The sequence below is a fragment of the Simochromis diagramma genome, unplaced genomic scaffold, assembly GCF_900408965.1.
Source record: "Simochromis diagramma unplaced genomic scaffold, fSimDia1.1 OVJJ01000822.1, whole genome shotgun sequence".
NCBI lineage: Eukaryota > Metazoa > Chordata > Actinopteri > Cichliformes > Cichlidae > Simochromis > Simochromis diagramma.
In genome coordinates this window covers 5,882,552-5,904,268 of record NW_024387520.1, presented here as the reverse complement: position 1 = coordinate 5,904,268, position 21,717 = coordinate 5,882,552, and the positions used below count along the sequence as shown (strand labels likewise).

The 21,717-nt window shown below is 39.3% G+C and overlaps 2 protein-coding genes across 4 annotated transcripts; both read left to right on the top strand.

Annotated features, from left to right (window-relative positions):
* Window positions 1-1,033: 1,033 nt before the first annotated feature.
* Window positions 1,034-3,653, top strand: LOC120726314 (E3 ubiquitin-protein ligase NEURL3-like). Its single transcript, XM_040019803.1, has 4 exons — window positions 1,034-1,534; window positions 2,229-2,738; window positions 2,867-3,010; window positions 3,126-3,653. The coding sequence occupies exons 1-4, from the start codon at window positions 1,477-1,479 to the stop codon at window positions 3,287-3,289; spliced, it is 876 nt and encodes a 291-aa protein (XP_039875737.1). The 5' UTR covers window positions 1,034-1,476; the 3' UTR covers window positions 3,290-3,653.
* A 2,033-nt stretch (window positions 3,654-5,686) lies between these two features.
* On the top strand, window positions 5,687-20,460 carry LOC120726220 (E3 ubiquitin-protein ligase NEURL3-like). 3 transcript variants are annotated; one of them, XM_040019637.1, is made up of 4 exons: window positions 5,687-5,827; window positions 6,476-6,985; window positions 7,120-7,269; window positions 7,389-7,951. In XM_040019637.1, exons 1-4 carry the CDS (start codon window positions 5,770-5,772, stop codon window positions 7,547-7,549), a joined length of 879 nt encoding a protein of 292 aa, XP_039875571.1. In that variant the 5' UTR covers window positions 5,687-5,769; the 3' UTR covers window positions 7,550-7,951. The 3 variants fall into 3 exon arrangements, with proteins under 3 accessions (XP_039875571.1, XP_039875570.1, XP_039875569.1); XM_040019636.1 differs by lacking the exons at window positions 6,476-6,985; window positions 7,120-7,269; window positions 7,389-7,951 and adding exons at window positions 18,911-19,420; window positions 19,556-19,714; window positions 19,864-20,460 and having other exon boundaries at window positions 5,754-5,827; XM_040019635.1 differs by lacking the exons at window positions 5,687-5,827; window positions 6,476-6,985; window positions 7,120-7,269; window positions 7,389-7,951 and adding exons at window positions 16,894-17,026; window positions 18,911-19,420; window positions 19,556-19,714; window positions 19,864-20,458.
* Window positions 20,461-21,717: the final 1,257 nt, after the last annotated feature.

Sequence of the window (21,717 nt, the reverse complement as noted above, 5' to 3'; positions counted from 1 at the left end):
TATTTTATTTATCAGTGTAATAATGTGCCATGTAATCCACTCTGTTTTTGCACATTAACAAACTATTCAGGAGGACAGGCAACTGTGTCATTTAACTATGTGGCATAAAAAAAAACCCATCAGATTTTATAATCATGCAAATGAATTGTTGTGATTTATATTAGAGTTATTCTGTGGACTTGTTTCTGGGAAACAGCAGCAGCACAGTGGCTGCTTTGAAAAGAGTTAATGACTCAGGCAGACCTTGGTTTCTGTGTTGCAATGGCTTTAGCACAATTTCCTCACCCATTATCATGTAGGTTAAACATGTCCTGTGGGAGGACTATTTCCGGCCTCATATCTGGACTTTTCTTTTTCGTGTTTCTTGGAATTTCTTTAACTATTTGATTACAGTTTAATAATAAACCTTTATGTAAACTTACAGATATCAGGTTATGACTTTTATTATTTGTATTTTTTTGTTTTTTAAATAAAGTACTCAATGCTTTAAGTGCATGACATATAGAAAGTATTGCATTCTTAACCCAATAGGCGCAAAATACAAGTTGAATGACATAATTAGTGTACACAACACGCTCTTCTCATTTTACAATCAGTTTTACACGTTGGAACACATCGCTGCTTTTACGTGCAGTCTATCAGTGACGAAATGTTGGGATTTTCTTGGGAAAAGGGGGAGAGCTGGTAAATTTCCGAACGTCATGATCTCACAGCTGTTACAAGCTATAATTTCGTCCTGTCACGGGACCTGAGCAGCCAATCATAGCGCCTGTAGAGGGCGACACATCCGCTTTAGAGATTAATCACAACCAGCCAAAGATGTGTAATGAAGCGTCACGTGCTTTCATTGCAGGCATGTCTAGATTCTCCTTTAAGTTCACACTCACAGTCATTCCGGAAATAATATGTTGGATATGGTGAAAAATTTCCATGATGCAAATCTTAAAACAAGATAATGTAATTGGTATTTAATGTGTTTAATGGGAAGGAGGCTGCACTGCATTTCTGATAGAAACAGCAGTGAGTGCAGCATGTTAAGTGAAGAAAACGATACTGAAAAATCTTTTTGAGACAGTGATACAGGACCAAACACATTCTTATTCGCCATGAACATTGTCTTTTGTCCTAAGCCACAAAATAATTACAGATAATGAAAATGAAACTAGTTGCACGTGAGCAGAATTCACACAAATCATAATGTGTCTGTGTGCTTTTTTGTTTGAACTTTTACTCCAAAGGTCAGTACCTAAAAAGAAATCACGAGACAAACAGTAATCTATGGGGAAAAAAACCAAAAAACTACCCTGGTCTTTTTTTTTCGGGGGGGATTTTAGGTGAATTTCCAAAGTATGGCTCCTCCCTCACTCCCGTCCGTCCCACTTCTTTAACTTGTCATGCTGGAATTGTTTCTGTTTCCAAACCACATGTGCTCCAGACCAACACACAGACGCGATCACATCTTCTATTCAGACTCATATGAGAAATATTACTTATCTCTTCAGGATGGTGAAGGAGAGCAACAACACGAACTCCGGTAAGTCCTTATAGAGAATTTGATGCATAAAAAGCAACAAGAAAAAGTTGTAATTGGTTTTACTAAATGAAAGAGCAATGCAAATTCAATTTCACATGTTAGTAGCATTTTTTTTTCTTTTTGTGTGTAAAAGATATTTTCTAAACTGTTCATTAAGAAATGTTTTATGGCTGCGGCACCACTGCAGATAAGAGAGGGAGAACAGAAAGTTTATATTTTACAGGAAATGGTCTGCTTGTTACTGATGAAGGTATACACAATAACTGTGTGAGTCACACCTGCAAGATAAATCTTTGAAACTGCATAGCAGACGAAGCTGACTGCAACTCACCTTTGACAGATAGATGAAGCAACTTGTAGAGTTCGCTTTAAGCTTAAGGTTACTAAGCGTGGATGAAACTTTCTGTACTTGTCAAAAGTGAACACTCTTGAACTACTATATTAGTTACGTTAACATGATTTATAGTATAATTACTAATACATAGATCAAATATTAACAAATAAAATTTCACAAGAATGTCTTGTTAAAGTAAATGATCACACTCACACAGTTTGAATCTGACTGATGATAGATCATAGAACCTGTTAATTAACCATTAAATGCAAGTATATTGTTACAATAGTGATTTTCATTTACTAAACCATGTTCTGCCTGTAAAATAATTTGTTGTGTTTGTGTTTTTATTCTTTGTAGTTCTCCAGTCAGAGGTGTCACACAGATGCAGTCTGCTCTGTCTCGGTCCTCTGAACTTCCACCGTCAGGCTGTGGGAGAAAAGATCTGCCTGAGTCATGGAGATCGACTCGCAGAGAAGACTGAGGCCACGTTCAAGAATGGGCTGGTGTTCAGCAGCCGTCCAGTGAGAGTCCAGGAGAGGATTCGTCTGAGAGTGCAGAGGGATTCATTCATCTGGGATGGGGCTCTGCGTGTGGGCTTTACCAACGTGCCACCCTCAGCCAGATCTCTACCTTTGCCCTGCATGGCCATTCCCAACCTCACTGACAAGCCTGGACACTGGGCTGTTCCACTGGATGAATCTGTTTGTGAAGCAGGTTCAGAGCTGGAGTTTTGGGTTTCTTGTGGTGGCAGCATATACGTAGCTGTCAACAACAGGCCGTGTAAGAAGCTAACAGGAGTGAACCTCAGCCAGCCTCTGTGGGCCATGATAGACATCTACGGGCAGACGTGCTCCATTTTGCTCCTAGGCAAGTTCACTAGAACCACAGTTATATTTGCCTTACAGCAGCTTTTCTTGGTGTCCAAAGGCACAGCATGCTCTGACAGTGATAAATGTCTGAATGCCTATTAAAACATTTTTTTCTCTTTGCTGCAGGTTCAGAGAAACGTGAGCTGTTTTGCACTAGAAGATCGTGTCCTCCACCTGAATCCCTCACTTCACTTGCTGGTTCAGTTTCTGATGTTTCAGACTTCACTGATGATGACTGCATCTCCTGTCTTGACACAGAAGTCCCAACAGGTAAAAAGAGTTCCTTCAAACATTGCTGATTTCAGTTGCACATTTCACACAGAGTGTGGTCTCATTTCCTGATGTCACATTTTTCTAATTCGGGATCTCTCTCTTCTGCTCACAGATATAACCTGTGTGGTGTGCATGGTGAAAGAGGCCAGAATCACACTGCCGTGTGGCCACCGGTGTTTATGTAGACACTGCAACTCCAGAGTTTTTCAGGAGTTTGGCACCTGCCCGCTGTGTCGACACAAGATCAGAGCTCCATCGGCAGAGGAGCTGGTCTGAGCTCCGAGACAGAAGCCAGAAATCACCAAAGAGAAGTTACAGAGTGACTGTAACAGTGAAAATACTGCACTAAATGCAAAATCTGCTGCTATTTCTATATTATTTATAATGATAACTTTGTCTGTACAGTGTACTTTTCTACCTCGATGTAAATCTTAAAGCAGTGTTGTATTTTTGTCTGAAAATTGTAATGTGTTGATGGTAAAAAAGATAAACTCTGTTATGTTTTAAGGGTTAAAAAAACCCCTCAAAAACAATATTTTTCAATGAAGCGTGTTTTGGAAAAGAAGCATCTGTCTACAGCTCATGTCTCTACAGTCAGGAATGAGCGGACGTGAAAATAAATGTTGGTTTTCAGATAAGAGCAGACTGTGTGGCTGATAATAGAAAAACTACACTCCCAAATCACTGATCAGGTCATGTTGTGGCCATCAAACATAACCATAGCAATCTTAATTTAACACAAACACATTTTTTACCTTTTAATTCACAAACATGTGTTTATATAATTCTTTAAATGTGAAAGTAAATGAACCTAGTTCCATCATTACTTGATTTTTACATATTTCAATATTTATAAAATGTTTCATCAAACTAAAAATAAATAATCAGAGTGAATTATTACATAAAAGTGGTCAAAATAAACTGAAACAGCAAATATTTGTTTGCACTTTGTCCTTGAAGGACAAAATTAACACAATCAGACATGTTTGTGCTGCCTTTGAGTTTGTATTCAGTACTTAAAGTTGGTGTTTATGAGTAAAAACTAACAATATTAAATCAATCTGTGAACAGAAAACGTAACAACAGTAAGACCTTTGGTGTGAGCAGAAATGGGCAGTAACGCATTTAAAGTAACGTGCTTTCAAGTAATGAGTAAAACAAGGGATTACTATTGCAAAAAAAGTAATTAGATTACTGTTACTTTCCTGTAAGCACGCTGCGTTACTAAACCGTGATTTTGTTCGCGGGAGTGTCTCGTGACAATGACGTACGAGCGTGCGACGCCCGTGGCAACAACAGATGTGTGTTGATCAGCAATGGATAATATGAAGTGTGGGAGACAGTACGGCCATCCAGCGTTTAAAGCGTGGACGTACTGACCTTACTTTGAGTTTGATTCCGTAAAAAGTGTCAAAAACATTAGCTTCTGCTGTACACACTGCGTGGGAACAGGAATGTGAAATTCACAGAGAAACCCCGGCATCCCCCCACAGACATGACCGCTGCGGCACCAGGCAAACCTCCGCCTGCTCCACTCCTGCTAAACAGGTGAAAATAGACTCAAGAGTGACAGGACTTAGTGCCATTGAATCTTTGATTTTATTTATTTATTGCTGTGTTTTACTTGCATCTATTTGAAAGAGTGAATATAAACACAAAAAAATAATTTTATTTTATATGCTGGAATATGCAGAAAGTAGGTTAAAAAAATGTCTCCAAGTCAAAGACTTGCATGTATAATTTTTGCTTAATGCAATATGCATAAAGTTAAAAGATTAAAACTAATAAAACAATTTTTAAAAGAGACTTTTTCACTTGATTCAATTTTATATGATGGATTTTGCAGAATAAATAGAATTGGGATAAAATGTCTATTGCTTTATTAGATATTCAAGTTGTGTATCATGTTTTTAAAAAGTAACTAAGTAATAAAGTAAATAATTACTTTTGAAAAAAAGTAACCAGTAAAGTAACAGGATTACTTTCAGTAGTCACTAATTAGTAACTAATGACTATTTTCAAGTAACTTGACCAACACTGGTCTTTAGGTTTTCTGATGTCTTCAATTAGCTGATATTGGCGCTCCAACACACCCAACTGTGAACACAAGTTAATTTAGATGACCATAAATGTTGGTATGTCCACTGTAACAAAGAGCTCAAAAAAGCCCCAAATTCAGGACTCCGAACTCTTGGAAAAATTCCAAATTCAAAAACTTTAAATCCAGACGATGGTCGTTTCAATCATTTTGTGGATTCAAACCATTCAGGAGGAGCAGAGGACGCCTGAAATCCAAAAAACTGGCAAAAGATCTACAACATGTATAAAATAGAAGAAAAGTTCAAACTTGAATTCAAAAGGAGAAAAAAAGCAAATTAGAACGACAGCAGCAATACGTCACTCACTACTGAAAGAACAACACTGGAAATAGGAGAAGCCACAGAGGTGGTACAGATGATTAAATAATTAAAATAATTTTCTCAAACCAAGGTGGAGAATCTGACGAAACTAACAAGGGTGCAAAGAACATTGGAATAAAAAAAGATAAAAGAGGAAATGACTAATAATCAAATCACCAAATTATGTTATTGTTCACATCAGGTAATTTTCCAAACTTTGGTGCCTCCCTCTGTCCCTCCCCATTCCCTTTACTGGTGATGCTGGGCGTGTGTTCATACTTCACGTACTTCATCATTCAAAGGTAGTTAACACTCATGACTTGATGACTCTCAACCTCATCATCCATCAGGACTCGCATGACAAGATTTATTTGCACCTTCAAGATGGCAAGAGAAAGTAAGAACAAGAACTCTGGTAAGTCTTTACAGAGAATTTTATATTTCAGTTTGATAAAGGAATCATTATCAAGATGATGTTTGGTTGCAAAAATCAACTTACAGCAGCTCATTTCATTCTTTTACAGAAACGTAATATAGAAACAAGACAATGCAAAAGTAAACATTGAAAAACAGCAAAGTGCCATAAAGCAAGTGATTAGCAAATGAGTTCAAAGACAGAGTGCTAATAATGAGCTGCACACTGAAGTTTCTTATAAAAAGAAACTAGAAGCTTTGTTTCTTTGGAAATTAAAATCTTTCCACTTATGATAAAACACAGAAAACAAATCAACACAGGCCATCTAGTGGACTGAGACGGCAACACCAAACAAACACTGCAATCTCCAGCACTGAATTTCTCCGCTTGGATGAAGTCCAGACCAAACAAGCTTCTTTGTGAAACCACAGCAGTTTCTGTTTACATGTTTATCTATTTCTAGACTATTAAGAGGAAACTTTGGCTTTAAATGTATTATTAAATATGAAGCAATAACTTTGATATGTAGCTTCTTTTAATTAAGTAAATGTGATATGTCACCTACCTGAAAAATGTGCAGTTAAAAAATCTTAAATAAATCTTAGGACACGACATGGTTTCATGTGTTTCCATTTTCTATCTTTGTAGTTCTTCAGTCAGAGGTGTCACACAGATGCAGCTCACGCTGTCTCGGTCCTCTGACCTTCCACAATCAGGCTGTGGGAGAAAAGGTCCGCTTGAGTCATGGAGGTCGACTCGCAGAGAAGACTGAGAACACCTTCAAGAATGGGCTGGTGTTCAGCAACCGTCCAGTGAAGGTCAAGGAGAAGATTCATCTGAGAGTGCAGAGGGATTCGACCAACTGGGAGGGAGCTCTGCGTGTGGGCTTTACCACTGTGCCACCATCAAGCAGATCTCTACCTTTGCCCTGCTTGGCCATCCCCAACCTCACTGACAAGCCTGGACACTGGGCTGTGCCTGTAAATGAATCCTACTGCCAAGCAGGTTCAAAGCTGGAGTTTTGGGTTTCTGATGGTGGCAGCATATACGTAGTTGTCAGCAACAGGCGGTATAAGTGGCTGACAGGAGTGGACCTCAGCCAGCCTCTGTGGGCCATGATAGACGTTTACGGCAAGACGCGCTCCATTTTACTCCTAGGCAAGTTCAACCACAGTTATATTTGCCTTACAGCAGGTTTTTCCTGTTCTGTGAAGGCAGAGCAATTCCCATGTTCTGACAGCGATAACTTTTGTCTGAATGACTTTTAAAATATTATTTTCTCTGTGCTGCAGGCTCAGAGAAAAAAGATCTATTTTGTACCAAAAGATCCTGTCCTGCACCTGAACCCCTCACCTCACCTGATGCTTACAGCCACTTTGGTTCAGTTTCGGACTTCAGTTGTGATGACTGCATGTCCTGTCTTGACATGAAAATGCCAGGAGGTGAAAACAGTCCCTTCAAAAGTCGCTATCTGATTTCAGTTGCACATTTCACACAGAGTGTGGTCTCATTTCCTGATGTCACATTTTTCTAATTCAGGATCTCTCTGTTCTGCTCACAGATATAACCTGTGTGGTGTGCATGGTGAAAGAGGCCAGAATCACACTGCCGTGTGGCCACCGGTGTTTATGTAAACACTGCAACTCCAGAGTTTTTCAGGAGTTTGGCACCTGCCCGCTGTGTCGACACAAGATCAGAGCTTCATCAGCTCTGATCTTGTGAGTAGTGGTGTGTTTCAAGTCTGGTCTGAGCTCCTAGACAGAAGCCAGAAATCACCAAAGAGAAGTTACAGAGTGACTGTTACAGTGAAAATACTGCACTAAATGCAAAATCTGCTGCTATTTATATATTATTTATAATGATAACTTTGTCTGTACAGTGTACTTTTCTACCTCGATACAAATCTTAAAGCAGTGTTGTATTTTTGTATGTCTGAAAATTGTAATGTGTTGATGGTAAAAAACATAAACTCTATTATGTTTTAAGGGTATGTGCTGTAACAAAACCCTCAAAAACATTTTTTTCAGTGAAGTGTGTTTAGGAAAAGAAGCATCTGTCTACAGCTCATATCTCTACAGTCAGGAATGAGCGGAAGTAAAAATAAATGTTGGTTTTCAGCTAAGAGCAGACTGTGTGGCTGATTGTAAGAACAGAAATGTGCTACAATGTGTTCATTTCCAAATGTGCATTTGTGTTTGCACATAGGAAGAATAATGATGCAAATATGCATAAAAAAATTACACTCTCAAATCACTGATCAGGTCATGTTGTTGTCACCAAACATTACCCTTTATCCTTTAACATTTTTACCCTTTAATCCACAAACATACGTTTATATGAAATCCACTTGTCCACTCCGGTGCTATGTGCGCTGGTGTGTTGACCTCCTAACTATAATAAGAGCTTTATACAAGACTTTTCTGAATTCTTGGCAGGTGTTCTACCAAAGTATGACAGTGTTTTAATCATAGGGGATTTTAATATTCATATTTGCTGTTTAAATACCCCACTGACCAATGATTTTTTTTAAACCTTATAGACTCCTTTAATCTTGTCCAGTCAGTCAAAGGCCCAACTCACGAACGCGGTCATACCCTGGATATTGTACTCTCCTACGGCCTATCAGTCACTGACACTGAAATCTGTAATATACATTTTTCGGACCACATGCCTGTCCTATTTGAGTTTCCCTTTTCAGGTCAGCCTGGTAGATCTGTTGTGCCCAAGCTCCGATCTTGCACGATTAATTCAAATACAGCAGATCGCTTTGCCCATTCCTACAAAAATCTAAATCCGGCATTACCTACTGACAGTACCACTCATTCGACCACTGATAGTCTGCTTTCCTTGTTCAGCTCAGCTTGTCTGGAAATACTGGATTCCATTGCTCCTTGTACCACTAGGTATCTAAAACCTAAAACCCAACCGTGGTTAAATAATGACACCAGGGAATGCAGACGGGCATTTAGAAAAGCGGAAAGAAAATGGACAAAATACCATCTCCAAGTGTCGTTTGAGGCACTTAGAGAATCCCTGTCAAGTTACCAGAAAGTTGTAAGAGCAGCTAAAATAAAATACTTTTCCAAGATCGTGTCCAACAACTGTCATAAACCTCGGATTTAATTTGTTATTATAAACTCAGTTCTTAATCCTCCCACTGCTGATCCTCATATAGCAGTGAACATAAGTTGGAATCTAATGAAATTCTTCATTAATAAAATTGTAGATATTAGATCCCACATTATTCCTCCCATTTCTGACCCAGGTGTTTATACTCCAACCTTGGCTGTTTTTGATCACTTCGAGCCAGTATCCCTTTCATTACTTAATGAAGTTGTCAGAAACTTGAGACCTTCAAAATGTACCCTGGATATCATTCCACCTAGGTTACTGAAAGATGTTTTTGACACTGCTGGTACATATCTGCTTTCTATTGTCAATAGCAGTCTTCAGTCTGGGTCTGTTCCCTCTGATTTTAAACATGCTGTGGTGGAACCCATCCTTAAAAAGCAGAATCTGGACTCAACAGTTCTATCAAATTACCGCCCAATCTCTAAATTGTCCTTTTTGTCAAAAGTGCTGGAGAAAATTGTCCTTCTGCAGCTCCAGACCTTCTTAGAATAACATGACATTGGCACAGCACTGAAACCGCTCTTTTAAAAGTTTCTAATGACCTTTTAACTTTTACCGACTCTGGAGATTCTGCTATTTTAATATTATTAGATCTCAGTGCTGCTTTCGACACAGTAGATCACAGGATTCTTATCTCTCGACTGGAACAATGTGCCGGAATTAAAGGGCTTACTTTGGAATGGTTTAAATCCTACTTATCTAATCGTACTTTCTCTGTTAGATTCAGAGACACATTGTCTCCAAAGACAACCATTTTTGTGGGGTCCCCCAGGGCTCTATCCTTGGTCCAATCCTTTTTTCTCCCGTTGGAATCTATTTTTAAAAAATATGGAATTTCTTTTCACTGTTATGCAGATGATTCTCAGATTTACCTTCCACTAAATGAAAATTTGTCAATCCTCTGAAGGGACTGTTTGATTGTCTAGAAGATGTCAAAGCATGGATGCCTCTAAATTTTCTAAATCTAAATGAATAGAAAACTGAGGTCATTGTCTTTGGTCCTTCTGACCATTATGACCTTGGCCCCTGAGAAAATTATAAAAAATCATTTGCAAGAAATTTAGGGGTGATTTTGACAGCAATTTAACATTTGATAAACAGATAAATAATGTAGTCAAAACCAGTTTCTTTCATCTTCGCCTAATTACGGTACAAAAGTTAAGCCCTTTCTCTGTTTCAGAGATTTTGAGAAAGCGATCCATGCCTTCATCTCATCTCGCCTCGACTTCTGTAATAGTCTCTACTCTGGTGTCACCTCTTCATCAATCGGTCGACTGCAGTGAGTTCAAAACGCTGCAGCACGGCTCCTAACTGGCACACGCAAGCGAGATCATTTATCTCCTATACTTCCATCACTACACTGGCTGCCAGTCAGCTTTCGAACTGACTTTAAGATCTTAATACTTGTTTTTAAGTCGTTGCATGGACTAGCCCCTACACATCTTGCTGATCTCCTAACCTGGTATTCTCCCCCAAAATCCTTGAAGTCTGCAGACCAAATGCTTTTTGTTATCCCTAGGTCCAGATTAAAACATAGAGGAGACCGGGCATTTGCTGTGACTGCCCCCAAACTTTGGAATACATTGCCTTTGCATATCAGATCCTCCCCAACACTGGATACTTTTAAAAGTCGTCTAAAGACCCATTTTTAATCTCTGGCTTTTGGTTCATCATGAGTTTGTTACTATTATTCTTTTTTATGATTTTATTCTCTTTTTAAGGATGTTATTCTCTTCTAAAACACTATTCAGTTTTTTTATGTTTATTGCCTTGTCCATTTTATTGTACAGTACTTTGGTCAACACCTGTTGTTTTAAAAGTGCTATATAAATAAACTTGAACTCGAACTCGAACTATATAATTATTTAAATGTGAATGTTTGGATTTGGATTGAAGTAATCAGAAATGTCGGTATGCCCACTTGGAAAAAGGGTCCATAAAAGCCCCAAATTCAGGACTCCAAACTCTCGGAAAATTCAAAAACTTTAAATCCAGGCGATGGTCCGTTTAGTCATTTTGTGGAATCAAACCATTCAGGAGGAGCAGATGAAGCCTGAAAACCAAAAAACAGGCAAAAAATCTAAAACATGGAGAGAGTGGAAAAAAAAGGTTGAGGCAAGGCAAGGCAAGGCAAGTTTATTTGTATAGCACAATTCAACAACAAGGTGATTCAAAGTGCTTTACAGAGACATTAGAAACAAAAACAAATAAAAAGCATGATTTAAAATTGATTAAAACAAGCAAACAAACAAACTAATTAACAAACAAACAAAACAGTATATAAAATCAAAACAGATAAAATCAGAACAATAGATAAAATCAGTAGTTAAATGTAAGTTTTGAAATTTAAGCTTATAAGTGTGGATTTGGTGCTTTATTCAAATGCAGCTGAGAACAGGTGAGTCTTCAACCTGGATTTAAATAAACTGAGTGTTTCAGCTGATCTAAGGCTTTCTGGGAGTTTGTTCCAGATATAAGGAGCATAAAAGCTGAATGCGGCTTCTCCGTGTCTGGTTCTGACTCTGGGAGCTGATAAAAGACCAGATCCAGATGACCTGAGGGATCTGGAAAGTTCATACTGGGTCAGGAGGTCACTGATGTATTTTGGTCCTAAACCATTCAGAGCTTTATAGACCAGCATCAGAACTTTAAAGTCTATCCTCTGACGGACAGGCAGCCAGTGTAAAGACCTCAGAGCTGGACTGATGTGGTCCACTTTTTTGGTCTTAGTGAGGACTTGAGCAGCAGAGTTCTGAATGAGCTGTAGTTGTCTGACTGATTTTTTAGGTAGACCTGTAAAGATGCTGTTACAGTAGTCAAGCCTACTAAAGATGAATGCATGGACTAGTTTTTCCAGGTCCTGTTGAGACATCAGATCTTTTATCCTTGAAATATTCTTGAGGTGATAGTAAGCTGACTTTGTTATTGTCTTAATGTGTTTTTCTAAGTTTAGGTCTGCATCCATCACTACACCCAAATTTCTCGCCTGGTTTGTGGTTTTTAGGTGTATAGATTGAAGTTCTCTGGTGACCTGTAATCGTTTTTCTTTGGCGCCACAGACTATTACCTCAGTTTTGTTTTTGTTTAGCTGGAGAAAATTGTGGCACAGCCAGTCATTAATTTCCTCAATGCATTTACCAAGAGCCTGTACAGGGCCTTGGTCTCCTGGTGACATTGTGATATATATTTGTGTGTCATCTGCATAGCTGTGGTAGTTTATTTTGTTGTTCTTTATAATCTGTGCCAGTGGGAGCATGTAAATGTTAAACAGAAGGGGTCCCAAGATGGAACCTTGGGGAACTCCACATGTGATACTTGTCTGCTCAGATGTGAAGTTACCTATTGATACAAAGTATTTCCTGTTTTCTAAGTATGTTTTGAACCAGTTTAGTACAGTTCCTGAAAGACCTGCCCAGTTCTCCAGTCGTTTGAGTAATATGTCAACTGTATCAAATGCTGCACTGAGATCCAGTAAAACTAAGACTGACATTTTTCCACTGTCTGTATTCAGACATATGTCATTGAACACTTTGGTCAGAGCGGTTTCAGTGCTGTGGTTCTGTCTAAAACCTGATTGGAAGGCATCATAGCAGTTATTCTGTGTTAAGAAGTAATTGAGCTGTTGAGAAACTGCTTTTTCAATGATCTTACTTAAAAATGGGAGATTTGAGATCGGCCTGTAGTTGTTCATTTGTGTCTTGTCAAGATTGTCCTTTTTCAGTATAGGTTTTATTACAGCAGTTTTTAGTGGTTCTGGAAACACGCCTGATATTAAAGAAAAGTTGACGATCTGTAACAGGTCTGACTCCAAAGTCTTTGAGACCTTTTTGAAAAAACTTGTTGGCAGGACATCTAAACAGCAAGAGGAGGAGTTCAGTTGACCTAAGATGTCCTCCAGGTCTTTGCTGTTAATAGGGTGAAACTGTTTCATGGTGTTTAAAGAGTTTTTCGGTGGACACAGTACATATTCTGGATCTGCTGTTGATGTACCAATTGCTTGTCTAATTTTTTGGATTTTTTCTGTGAAGAATTTGGCAAAGTCATTGCAGGCCATGGTCGAATGAAGTTCAGCTGCCACTGACACAGGAGGGTTTGTTAGCCTGTCAACTGTAGAAAATAAGACCCGAGCATTATGGCTGTTTTTAGTGATGATGTCAGAGAAGTAGGACCTCCTTGCACTCCTCAGTTGTAAATTATAATTGTGAAGTTTCTCTTTATAGATGTCATAATGAACCTGGAGGTTTATTTTTCTCCATCTGCGCTCAGCTTTCCTACACTCTCTTTTTTCATTTTTCACTAGTGTGGAGTTTCTCCATGGAGACTTTTTCCTTCCAGAGATAACCTTCACCTTAATGGGGGCAATAGTATCCATTACATTTAACATTTTAGCATTGAAGCTATTGACGAGCTCATTGACTGACCCTCTGGACAGGTCAGGTGTTAATGGGAAGACCTGGTTAAAAATTGCACTACTGTGTTCAGTTATACACCGTTTTGTGATCACTGTTGTTGATATATTTATGTGGGCTGAGATTTTACTTTCAAAGAAAACACAGTAATGATCAGACACGCCCACATCAGACACAGTAACCTTTGAAATGCTCAGGCCCTTGGAGATCAGTAGGTCAAGAGTGTGTCCTCTATTATGTGTGGCCTCTGTTACATGCTGAGTCAGCCCAAAGTTGCCCAGAGTGTTACTCAGGTCTTTAGTCCCTTTGTCCTGAGGGTTGTCCACATGGATGTTAAAATCCCCAACAATAATTACACAGTCGAAATCAACACAGATCACAGGCAGCAGTTCACTGAGGTCATTAAAAAAGTCTGTGCAGTATTTGGGAGGCCTGTAAACATTAAGAAACACAACTTTGGATGGGGCCTTCAGCTGTAAAGCCACATATTCAAAAGACTGAAAACTTCCAGGAGATAGCTGCTTACATTGAAATGATTCATTAAATAAGACAGCAACCCCTCCTCCTCTCCTGCTCACCCTGGCCTCACTGATAAAACTGTAGTTAGGAGGGGTCGTCTCGATGAGAACAGCTCCACTGTTACTTTGGTCCAACCAAGTTTCAGTTAAAAACATAAAATCAAGGCTGTGCTCAGTGATTAAATCATTAATTAAAAATGTTTTCCCAGCTAAAGATCTAACGTTTAATAAAGCCAACTTAAGTGTTTTAGAGGTATTACTTGTCCCCTCGTGTTTGGGAGCAGTCTGTGGCACACAAGGTATGTTTACTAGGTTTAAAGATCTTTTAGAGTGCAGCTCTCTGTGTTTTGACCAGGCCACATGTCTCCTGTCACCTAAAAGTACAGAAATTTTAAAACCTTCTAGTAAACAGGGTCCCAGCTTCTCCTGGGAAAAGTCACCACTGCCATAATCCTCGCAGCCCGGACCCTCCACACATCACACATCAGACTGCGGAGACAGGGCATGAAGGTGGTAAGGAGGAACTAAGGGGGGCGAGGCTGGGCAATGTGACTTCGATTGCTCTGTTGAGGGTGGGGCTCGATGGCGAACCTTTGGCCGCTCTGGTGGGGGGTTTATGGGGGACAAAAAGGGATTGGGCCGGGGGGTAGATCTGAGCCCAGCATTGACCCGCTCCATCATCTCCTCAGTGAATTTCAGGTGTGGGGAGGAGGGAGAAAGGGAGGGGGAGGAGGGTGATGGGGGTGATGGCCTGTCAGGGGTTTGGGGGACTGGGGAAGATCGTGGTCCCTGGTCCTGGTCCTGGTCGTTGGTGTTGTTGAGAGAGTTGGAGGCAAATAGGGACCCCTCTTCTTGCCTCAGATGTCTCTCCTTTCTGAGGCTCTTCCCGGGTGGGGGCAAATGGAGCTCCTCCTCAAGGTTTCTGCTGGGCTTTGTCTGTTCTTGGAGTACTGTTTGTTCCTCTTTATGAGATAACTCCTCGTTTATCTCAGCCTTGGCACCAAGCACAGATGGATGACGTATGGAATAAAACAAGTTGGAGGTGAACAGTTTCACCCCTGACTTGTTAAAATTAAATCCATTTGCTTTGAACAGATGCCTGCGTTCCCAAAAAATATTAAAGTTGTTGATAAAATGCACTGAGTGGTCAGCACATGCTGATATAAGCCATTTATTCAGTGTAAACAACCTGCTGAATCTCTCGTCTCCTCCTCTGACGGGCGGTACAGGTCCACTGATGAATACAGCTGCATTCAGAGAGTTTACAGTATTTAGTAATCCAGTAAAGTCCCGTTTCAGAACCTCCGACTGTTGTTTGGACACATCGTTTGACCCTGTATGCAGAACAATGTTTGTCACAGTTGGATATTCATCTGCAATTTGAAGAATTCTCTCCTTCAGGTTGTTGACCATATCCTTAGGAAAGCAGAGGACTTTAGTGTTCTTACCGCACATCCTTTGTACATCCTTTACGGCAGAGTCACCCACAATCAGAGTTTCAGGCCTAGCCTTTAGCTTTCCCTGTGGTCTTTTACTTTTCAACAGATTTTCAGACCTTACTTCGCTGCTTTTAGATGGATGGTTGTCCGATATAGATCCAGGGTCCTTTGATAGTGGAGCAAATCTGTTCTGCAGTTTCACATTCAGTCGTTTTGGAGGTTTGTTGTTAACCTTCCTATTCACGGTTGTCCAGTCCTGTTTCCTCTCGTATACAGGGGTAGAAGAGCGAGGAAAGAAATGAGACTAGAGAAGGAAAGCATGAACGTGAGGGATAAAACAAACATGCTCAAACTTGAAATCAAAAGAAAAAACATGGAAAGAACAGCAAATGGGGGAAACCACTGAGGTGGTACAGGTGAGAGAACAGCAAAACATGAGAACTTGTGCAACAAGCAACTCCTCTTGAAAGGCCAGGGCTGTAGTCATAGGGGCGTTGTTAAAACCCCCCAAAAAGTGTGTTGTACAGCTCACTCCATACCCTTTCATGTGATATATTGTTCTTGGTATGGTTTGTTTAAAAAAAGGAAAGAAATAGACAACTGTTAAAACTCTGATTAAGTGACACAAAAACAAGACAATGCAAACATAAGCATTAAAAAGCTGCAAAGTGCCGTAAAGCAATTAGAGTTCAAAGAAAGAGTGCTAATAATGAGCTGCACACTGAAGTGTTAAATGATGGCGATAAGAAAAAGAAACTACAAACTTTATGTTTCTGTGGAAATAAAAATCTTGTCACTGACGATAAAACACTGACAAGGTACCTGCGTGTGGGTGTGTCACATCTGCAAAACAAATCAAGACAGGCCATCTAGTGACTAAAACTGCAACTCAGACTTTACCAAAGAAACGCTGCAGTTTCCAGCATTGATTTTTTTTTCCATCTTGGATGAAGTCCAGATCTTCACATTCTTCTCTAAAGTGAAAGCACAAGAGTTTGCTAGTTTCATTATGACTTATTACATGTTTAACTATATCTACACTGCTAAGAGGTAACTTTGGATATATTTTCCACAATTTACATTTATTAAATAAATATGAAGAAAAGATTTTGAATACGTAGTTTGTTTTATCCAGCTAAAGCCATATGAAGTATATCACCAACTCAACAACAAACTTGTATTATTATTATAAAACATTAAATGTAACTATAAAAAATAGAAGAAATGTTTCAATTTTTGTGTTTTAGATTTTTTCTATTGCATTTGCTATTGTGATGAGTGATTGCAAGATTAGACTCATGTGACATTTCAAACTGGAAGAGCCATAGAGATGTTACATGTACACACTGAATGGCAATCAGCTGATTAAAACAACAACAACAAACTACTGGAGGGAAATGCACAAAGAGAAGATACTAAACTAACAAGGGTGGAAAGGAAACTGGGAATCCACAATAAAAGCCCAGATCACCAAGTTCTGTTATTGTACACTTCAGGTAAATTTCCAAACTTTGGTGCCTCCCTCTGTCCCTCCCCTTTGTCTGGGTGTGTTTCTGTTTTCAAACCTCACGTACTCCATGATTAAAAGGTAGTCAACACACCTGACTTGAGGACACTCGAACTCATCATGCATCAAGACTTGTATGACAAGTTTTTTCTACATCTCCAAGATGGCAAGAGAAAATAAAAACAAGAACTCTGGTAAGTCTTTAGAGAGAACTATATTTCTCAGTTTGATAAACAAATCATTATCAAGCTGATACTTAGTTGCATAAATTAACACATAACAGCTGTTTATGTACTTTTATTGTAATACACAGTAAGGGGGTGCAAAATGCTGCAGCTCAAAAGATTTTGCAAATTTCCCCAAATCTAGCATGTGCTCCAGTGCAGCACTAGTTTTGTCATTTAAGAAGTAGTATCCCTGTTAAGACAACACAATACAAAGCAAAGTGCCAAATAATGAACTAAGTTTATCACTCAGACAACTTGTACCAAACAAATGCAACTTTGTGCAACGACTTTAGCTCGTCAGCTTGGAAGACGTCCAGATTTCCGCGTGCTTTGAAAAAACGAGAGTGCGGGAGTTTGCTAGTTTTATTCTGGTTTTTTTTTTTTTTTTTTTTTGCCTGTCCCGTTTGGCTCTTTTGCCATCAGAATTGTTGTCTAAAGGCAAAGAAAGATGCCCAACGGATTTACTTTACCAAATTGACCATCCCAGCCTTGCCATAATGGTCCATTTGATTCACCTTTTATTGTTTATTTTATTTTCACTTACTGAATATGGGACAGACTTGACTGGGGGAAAGAAGGGGAGAAAGAAAGAGGGAAAGAGAAACAGCTGAGAAGAGGGACGGGGGAGAAGGGCAAAAACCAAAAACCAACAGAATGAGCAGAAAAAGAAAAAAAAGAAGAAAAAAAGAAAAAAAAATGCATATATCAATCACCTGGGTCACCTGCTGAGAAAGAAAAAAGAAAACAAGCAGAGGAGAACAAGAGTAATAGAATAAACAACATCACAATGATATATGGGAATATGACAGTAAATACTAAATATTAAACATTATTGTGCAGCACATAAGATCAACAGAACACAGTGTGCTTTGAGGTAGGAGCCAAAAAGGGTGTAGTTTGTGGGTGTGATCACCCGTGTGTACACCTGTGAGCATGGACGCGCTTGTTTTTTGTTTTTTAAAAGGTTCCTTCATGTAATGATCTGCTAGAGGGTGTGGGGGGGCCACAGCCCCGTCCTCCAGGGCATGAAGCAGGTATGGAGGAGATCAAAACTCCAGACATCCAGAGGCCCCCAGAACACAAGAGACCAAGGAAGACCAACAGAGGGGCAGCCGCGCCACTGTCCCAGAAAGAGCTGAGGAGAGTCCCAGATGAGGGCTCACTCAGCAGCCGCGGAGCTAGTTTTATTCTGACTTATTTATATGTCTGCTTTTGTACTGTTAAAATGAAAATGAAATTTTGGCTACAGTTTGCACAATTTAACTTTAATATGAAGTATTAAAAACAGCTTGACATATGTAGCTTCTTTAATCCAATTAATATGGCAATTCACCTATTAACACAGCTTGCATTATTTTTATTTTTATTAGTATTATTATCATTATTATTATTATTTTATAAGAATGAAAATTATAAAAATTTGCGACATGACCAATTGACCTTTAAACTGAAAAAATCTTTGTTGAACTTTTTAAAATTTTAAACCTCATTTCAATTCAAGTCTGTCCTGTATCTAGCAAGTGAAAATAAAAATAAAATAAAATAAAATAAACAATAAAAGGTGAATCAAATAGACCATTACGGCAAGGCTGTGATGGTCACTTTGGTAAAGTAAATCCATTGGGCATCTTTCCTCGCCTTAAGAAAATAATTCTGATGGCAAAAGAACCAAACGGGACAGGCAAAAAAACCCCCAACCTAATTTCAGTTTAAAAAAAAGTTTTGAGGTTCCTACACATCACAAATGTAAGGGACACTTATTGTTATTGTGATTGTTGCTATTAAGTAATTCTCTGGAAATAACATGATTTCACATCAACATTCATAACTGTGTGTTTTTATTCTTTGTAGTTCTTCAGTCAGAGGTGTCACACAGATGCAGTCTGCTTTGTCTTGGTCGTCTGAACTTCCACCGTCAGGCTGTGGGAGAAAAGGTCCGCTTGAGTCATGGAGGTCGACTCGCAGAGAAGACTGATAACACCTTCAAGAATGGGCTGGTGTTCAGCAACCGTCCAGTGAGAGTCCAGGAGAGGATTCGTCTGAGAGTGGAGAGGGATTCGATCAACTGGCAGGGAGCTCTGCGTGTGGGCTTTACCACAGTGCCACCCTCAGCCAGATCTCTGCCCCTGCCCTGCTTGGCCATCCCCAACCTCACTGACAAACCTGGACACTGGGCTGTGCCTGTAAATGAATCCTACTGCCAAGCAGGTTCAGAGCTGGAGTTTTGGGTTTCTCATGGTGGCAGCATATACGTAGCTGTCAGCAACAGGCAGCACAAGTGGCTGACAGGAGTGGACCTCAGCCAGCCTCTGTGGGCCATGATAGACATTTACGGGAAGACGCGCTCCATTTTACTCCTAGGCAAGTTCACTAGAACCACAGTTTTATCTGCCTTACAGCAGGTTTTTCCTGTTCTGTGAAGGCAGAGCATTTCATATGCTCTGACAGCGATAAACAATGACTAACTGTTGAAATATGCTTTTGTCTTTGCTGCAGGCTCCAAAAAGACAAAGCTCCTTTGCACTAGAAGATCCTGTCCTGCACCCGAACCGCTCATCTCACCTGATTCTTACAGTCACTTTGGTTCAGTTCCTGATGTTTCAGACTTCAGACCTGATGACTGCATGTCCTGTCTTGACATGGAAATCCCAGCAGGTAAAAACAGTCCCTCCAAACATTAATGTCTGATTTCCGTTGCACATTTCTGACCACAGAGTGTGATCAGTGAAATCAGTTGTAATAGTGTGGTCTCACATATGCCTGATGTCGCATTTGTAATTAGAGTCTCTCTCTTCTGGTTATAGATAACGTCTGTGTGGTGTGCATGGTGAAGGAGGCCAGAATCACACTGCCTTGTGGCCACCGGTGTTTATGTAAACACTGTGACTCCAGAGTCTGTCAAGAGTTTGGCACCTGCCCGCTGTGTCGACACAAGATCAGAGCTCCATCAGTAAAGGAGAGGCGGTTTATAGACGTCTAAGCTCTGACACACCAGCCAAGAATCACCAAATATAAACTACCGACACACAGTGAATGGCCCTTATTATGACGCTTTGTCATGTTTGGCTTTTCTGTTTTGTTAAACATGTAAAAATTTCAGAGTGATGAAATGTCCTCAAATTCATGTAAAGATGTCAAACTGGACTATTTTTTATGTAAATACTGCAATTAAGTCAGTATGTGACGAGACAAAATATTGCACTAAGTGCAAAATATGTATGTATGTGAATATGTAAAATAGCATTATAACAAAAAATTTCTGTACAGTATATTTTATAGTTTGGTGTAAATCTTAAAGAGATGTTTGATTTTCATAAACTCGTTTTGTCTTAAAATTGTTATAGTGTTAGTTCTTAGACAATGGAAAGAAAAAATAAATAACCTTGTTTCAATCATCATATTTTCTTCTCTAATGTGTTTTTAAGGATGTTGCTATAAGAAATAAATCAATAGCAGTGCATATTAAATAGAACATGTTGCGGGATAAAGAAATACTCGTCCACACCACACGTGTGAACAGCGGTTAAACATACCTTAAAGATTAACAAGAGAGCCAAATTGCAGTCATGACTGAACTGAACTATAAATAAATGGAGGGCATCACATAAGAAGAGACAGAGTAGCTTGAAAACAAAAGCCTGCTTGAAACACAAGAGCATTTTCAAACACTTAGTTGTGTCAACACATCGCAGGAATAATGATGCTAAAGCAAAAAACAAAACTTTCAATCCAGCGATCAGGTCATGTTGTGGTTAGCAAAGATTACAAACAATCTCGCATTTTGTTTTTCAATAATTAATTGTACAATAAAGCATGCAATAAGAAATTAATTAATTCAAAACAATTATTTTTTATTTTCATGAATAAATTAATGAACAATACAAAGAATTATAAATAAATATTCCTAAATAAACTACTATTCATAAATATTTCATATATAAAAGGGATTTATGTCAAATGAAGGCTGTGTGCAGGCAGGAATAGAGGACCCAATGTGCAGACTCACAGAGACGAATATGAACTCAAAACTCAGCTTTAATGCTACTCAGCAAAAGAACAGAAAACTAACTAAACTTCAAATATTAACAAAAGAAAAACAGGCTAACCGGCAGAACACAGTATAGTAAGATGGAGACCACAGCACAGACAAAGGAAAACACAGCGCTTAAACACACAGAGGAGCAATCAGGGAATGTGGGACAGAAGGGAAACACGGCTGGGACAGATCAGGCCTAACGTGACAAGGGAAGCAAAACACATTAACATAAGACACAGACCTTCAGAGTAAAACAGGAAACTTATAGACACAGACTCAGAAGCAGAGACAGACACTGCAACAGTGGGAACACAGAGACGTGGGACCAGGGCAGACATGAAGACACAGACTGGACACAGAACAATGGCAGATTGATTTTCAACAGCTCTTAACAAAAGAAAAGGACCCAGAACATCAGACATGTGTGAAGTTCAAGTTCCTGAACCAGAAATTCAGGGCCATCTAGTGGACTGTTTTAGACTGCAGCTCACCCTCTGACAATCAAATGCAGCAGCTTCCAGCTTTTGTTTCAGTCCAGACCTTCATCTGCCTGTTTATAGTAAAACATGGTAACTTCCTGGTTTCTTTATTACTTTTTTATGATTTAATCTGTTTTATAATC

What these genes read in the sequence shown, in the direction of transcription:
- LOC120726220 (XM_040019636.1), top strand. Translation starts at nt 5,770, where the DNA reads ATGACAAGATTTATTTGCACCTTCAAGATGGCAAGAGAAAGTAAGAAC. An exon ending in AAGTAAGAACAAGAACTCTG is followed by an intron (nt 5,828 to 18,910) that starts GTAAGTCTTTAC and finishes TATTCTTTGTAG; the next exon opens with TTCTTCAGTCAGAGGTGTCA. An exon ending in GCGCTCCATTTTACTCCTAG is followed by an intron (nt 19,421 to 19,555) that starts GCAAGTTCACTA and finishes TCTTTGCTGCAG; the next exon opens with GCTCCAAAAAGACAAAGCTC.
- LOC120726314 (XM_040019803.1), top strand. Translation starts at nt 1,477, where the DNA reads ATGAGAAATATTACTTATCTCTTCAGGATGGTGAAGGAGAGCAACAAC. An exon ending in GAGCAACAACACGAACTCCG is followed by an intron (nt 1,535 to 2,228) that starts GTAAGTCCTTAT and finishes TATTCTTTGTAG; the next exon opens with TTCTCCAGTCAGAGGTGTCA. An exon ending in GTGCTCCATTTTGCTCCTAG is followed by an intron (nt 2,739 to 2,866) that starts GCAAGTTCACTA and finishes TCTTTGCTGCAG; the next exon opens with GTTCAGAGAAACGTGAGCTG.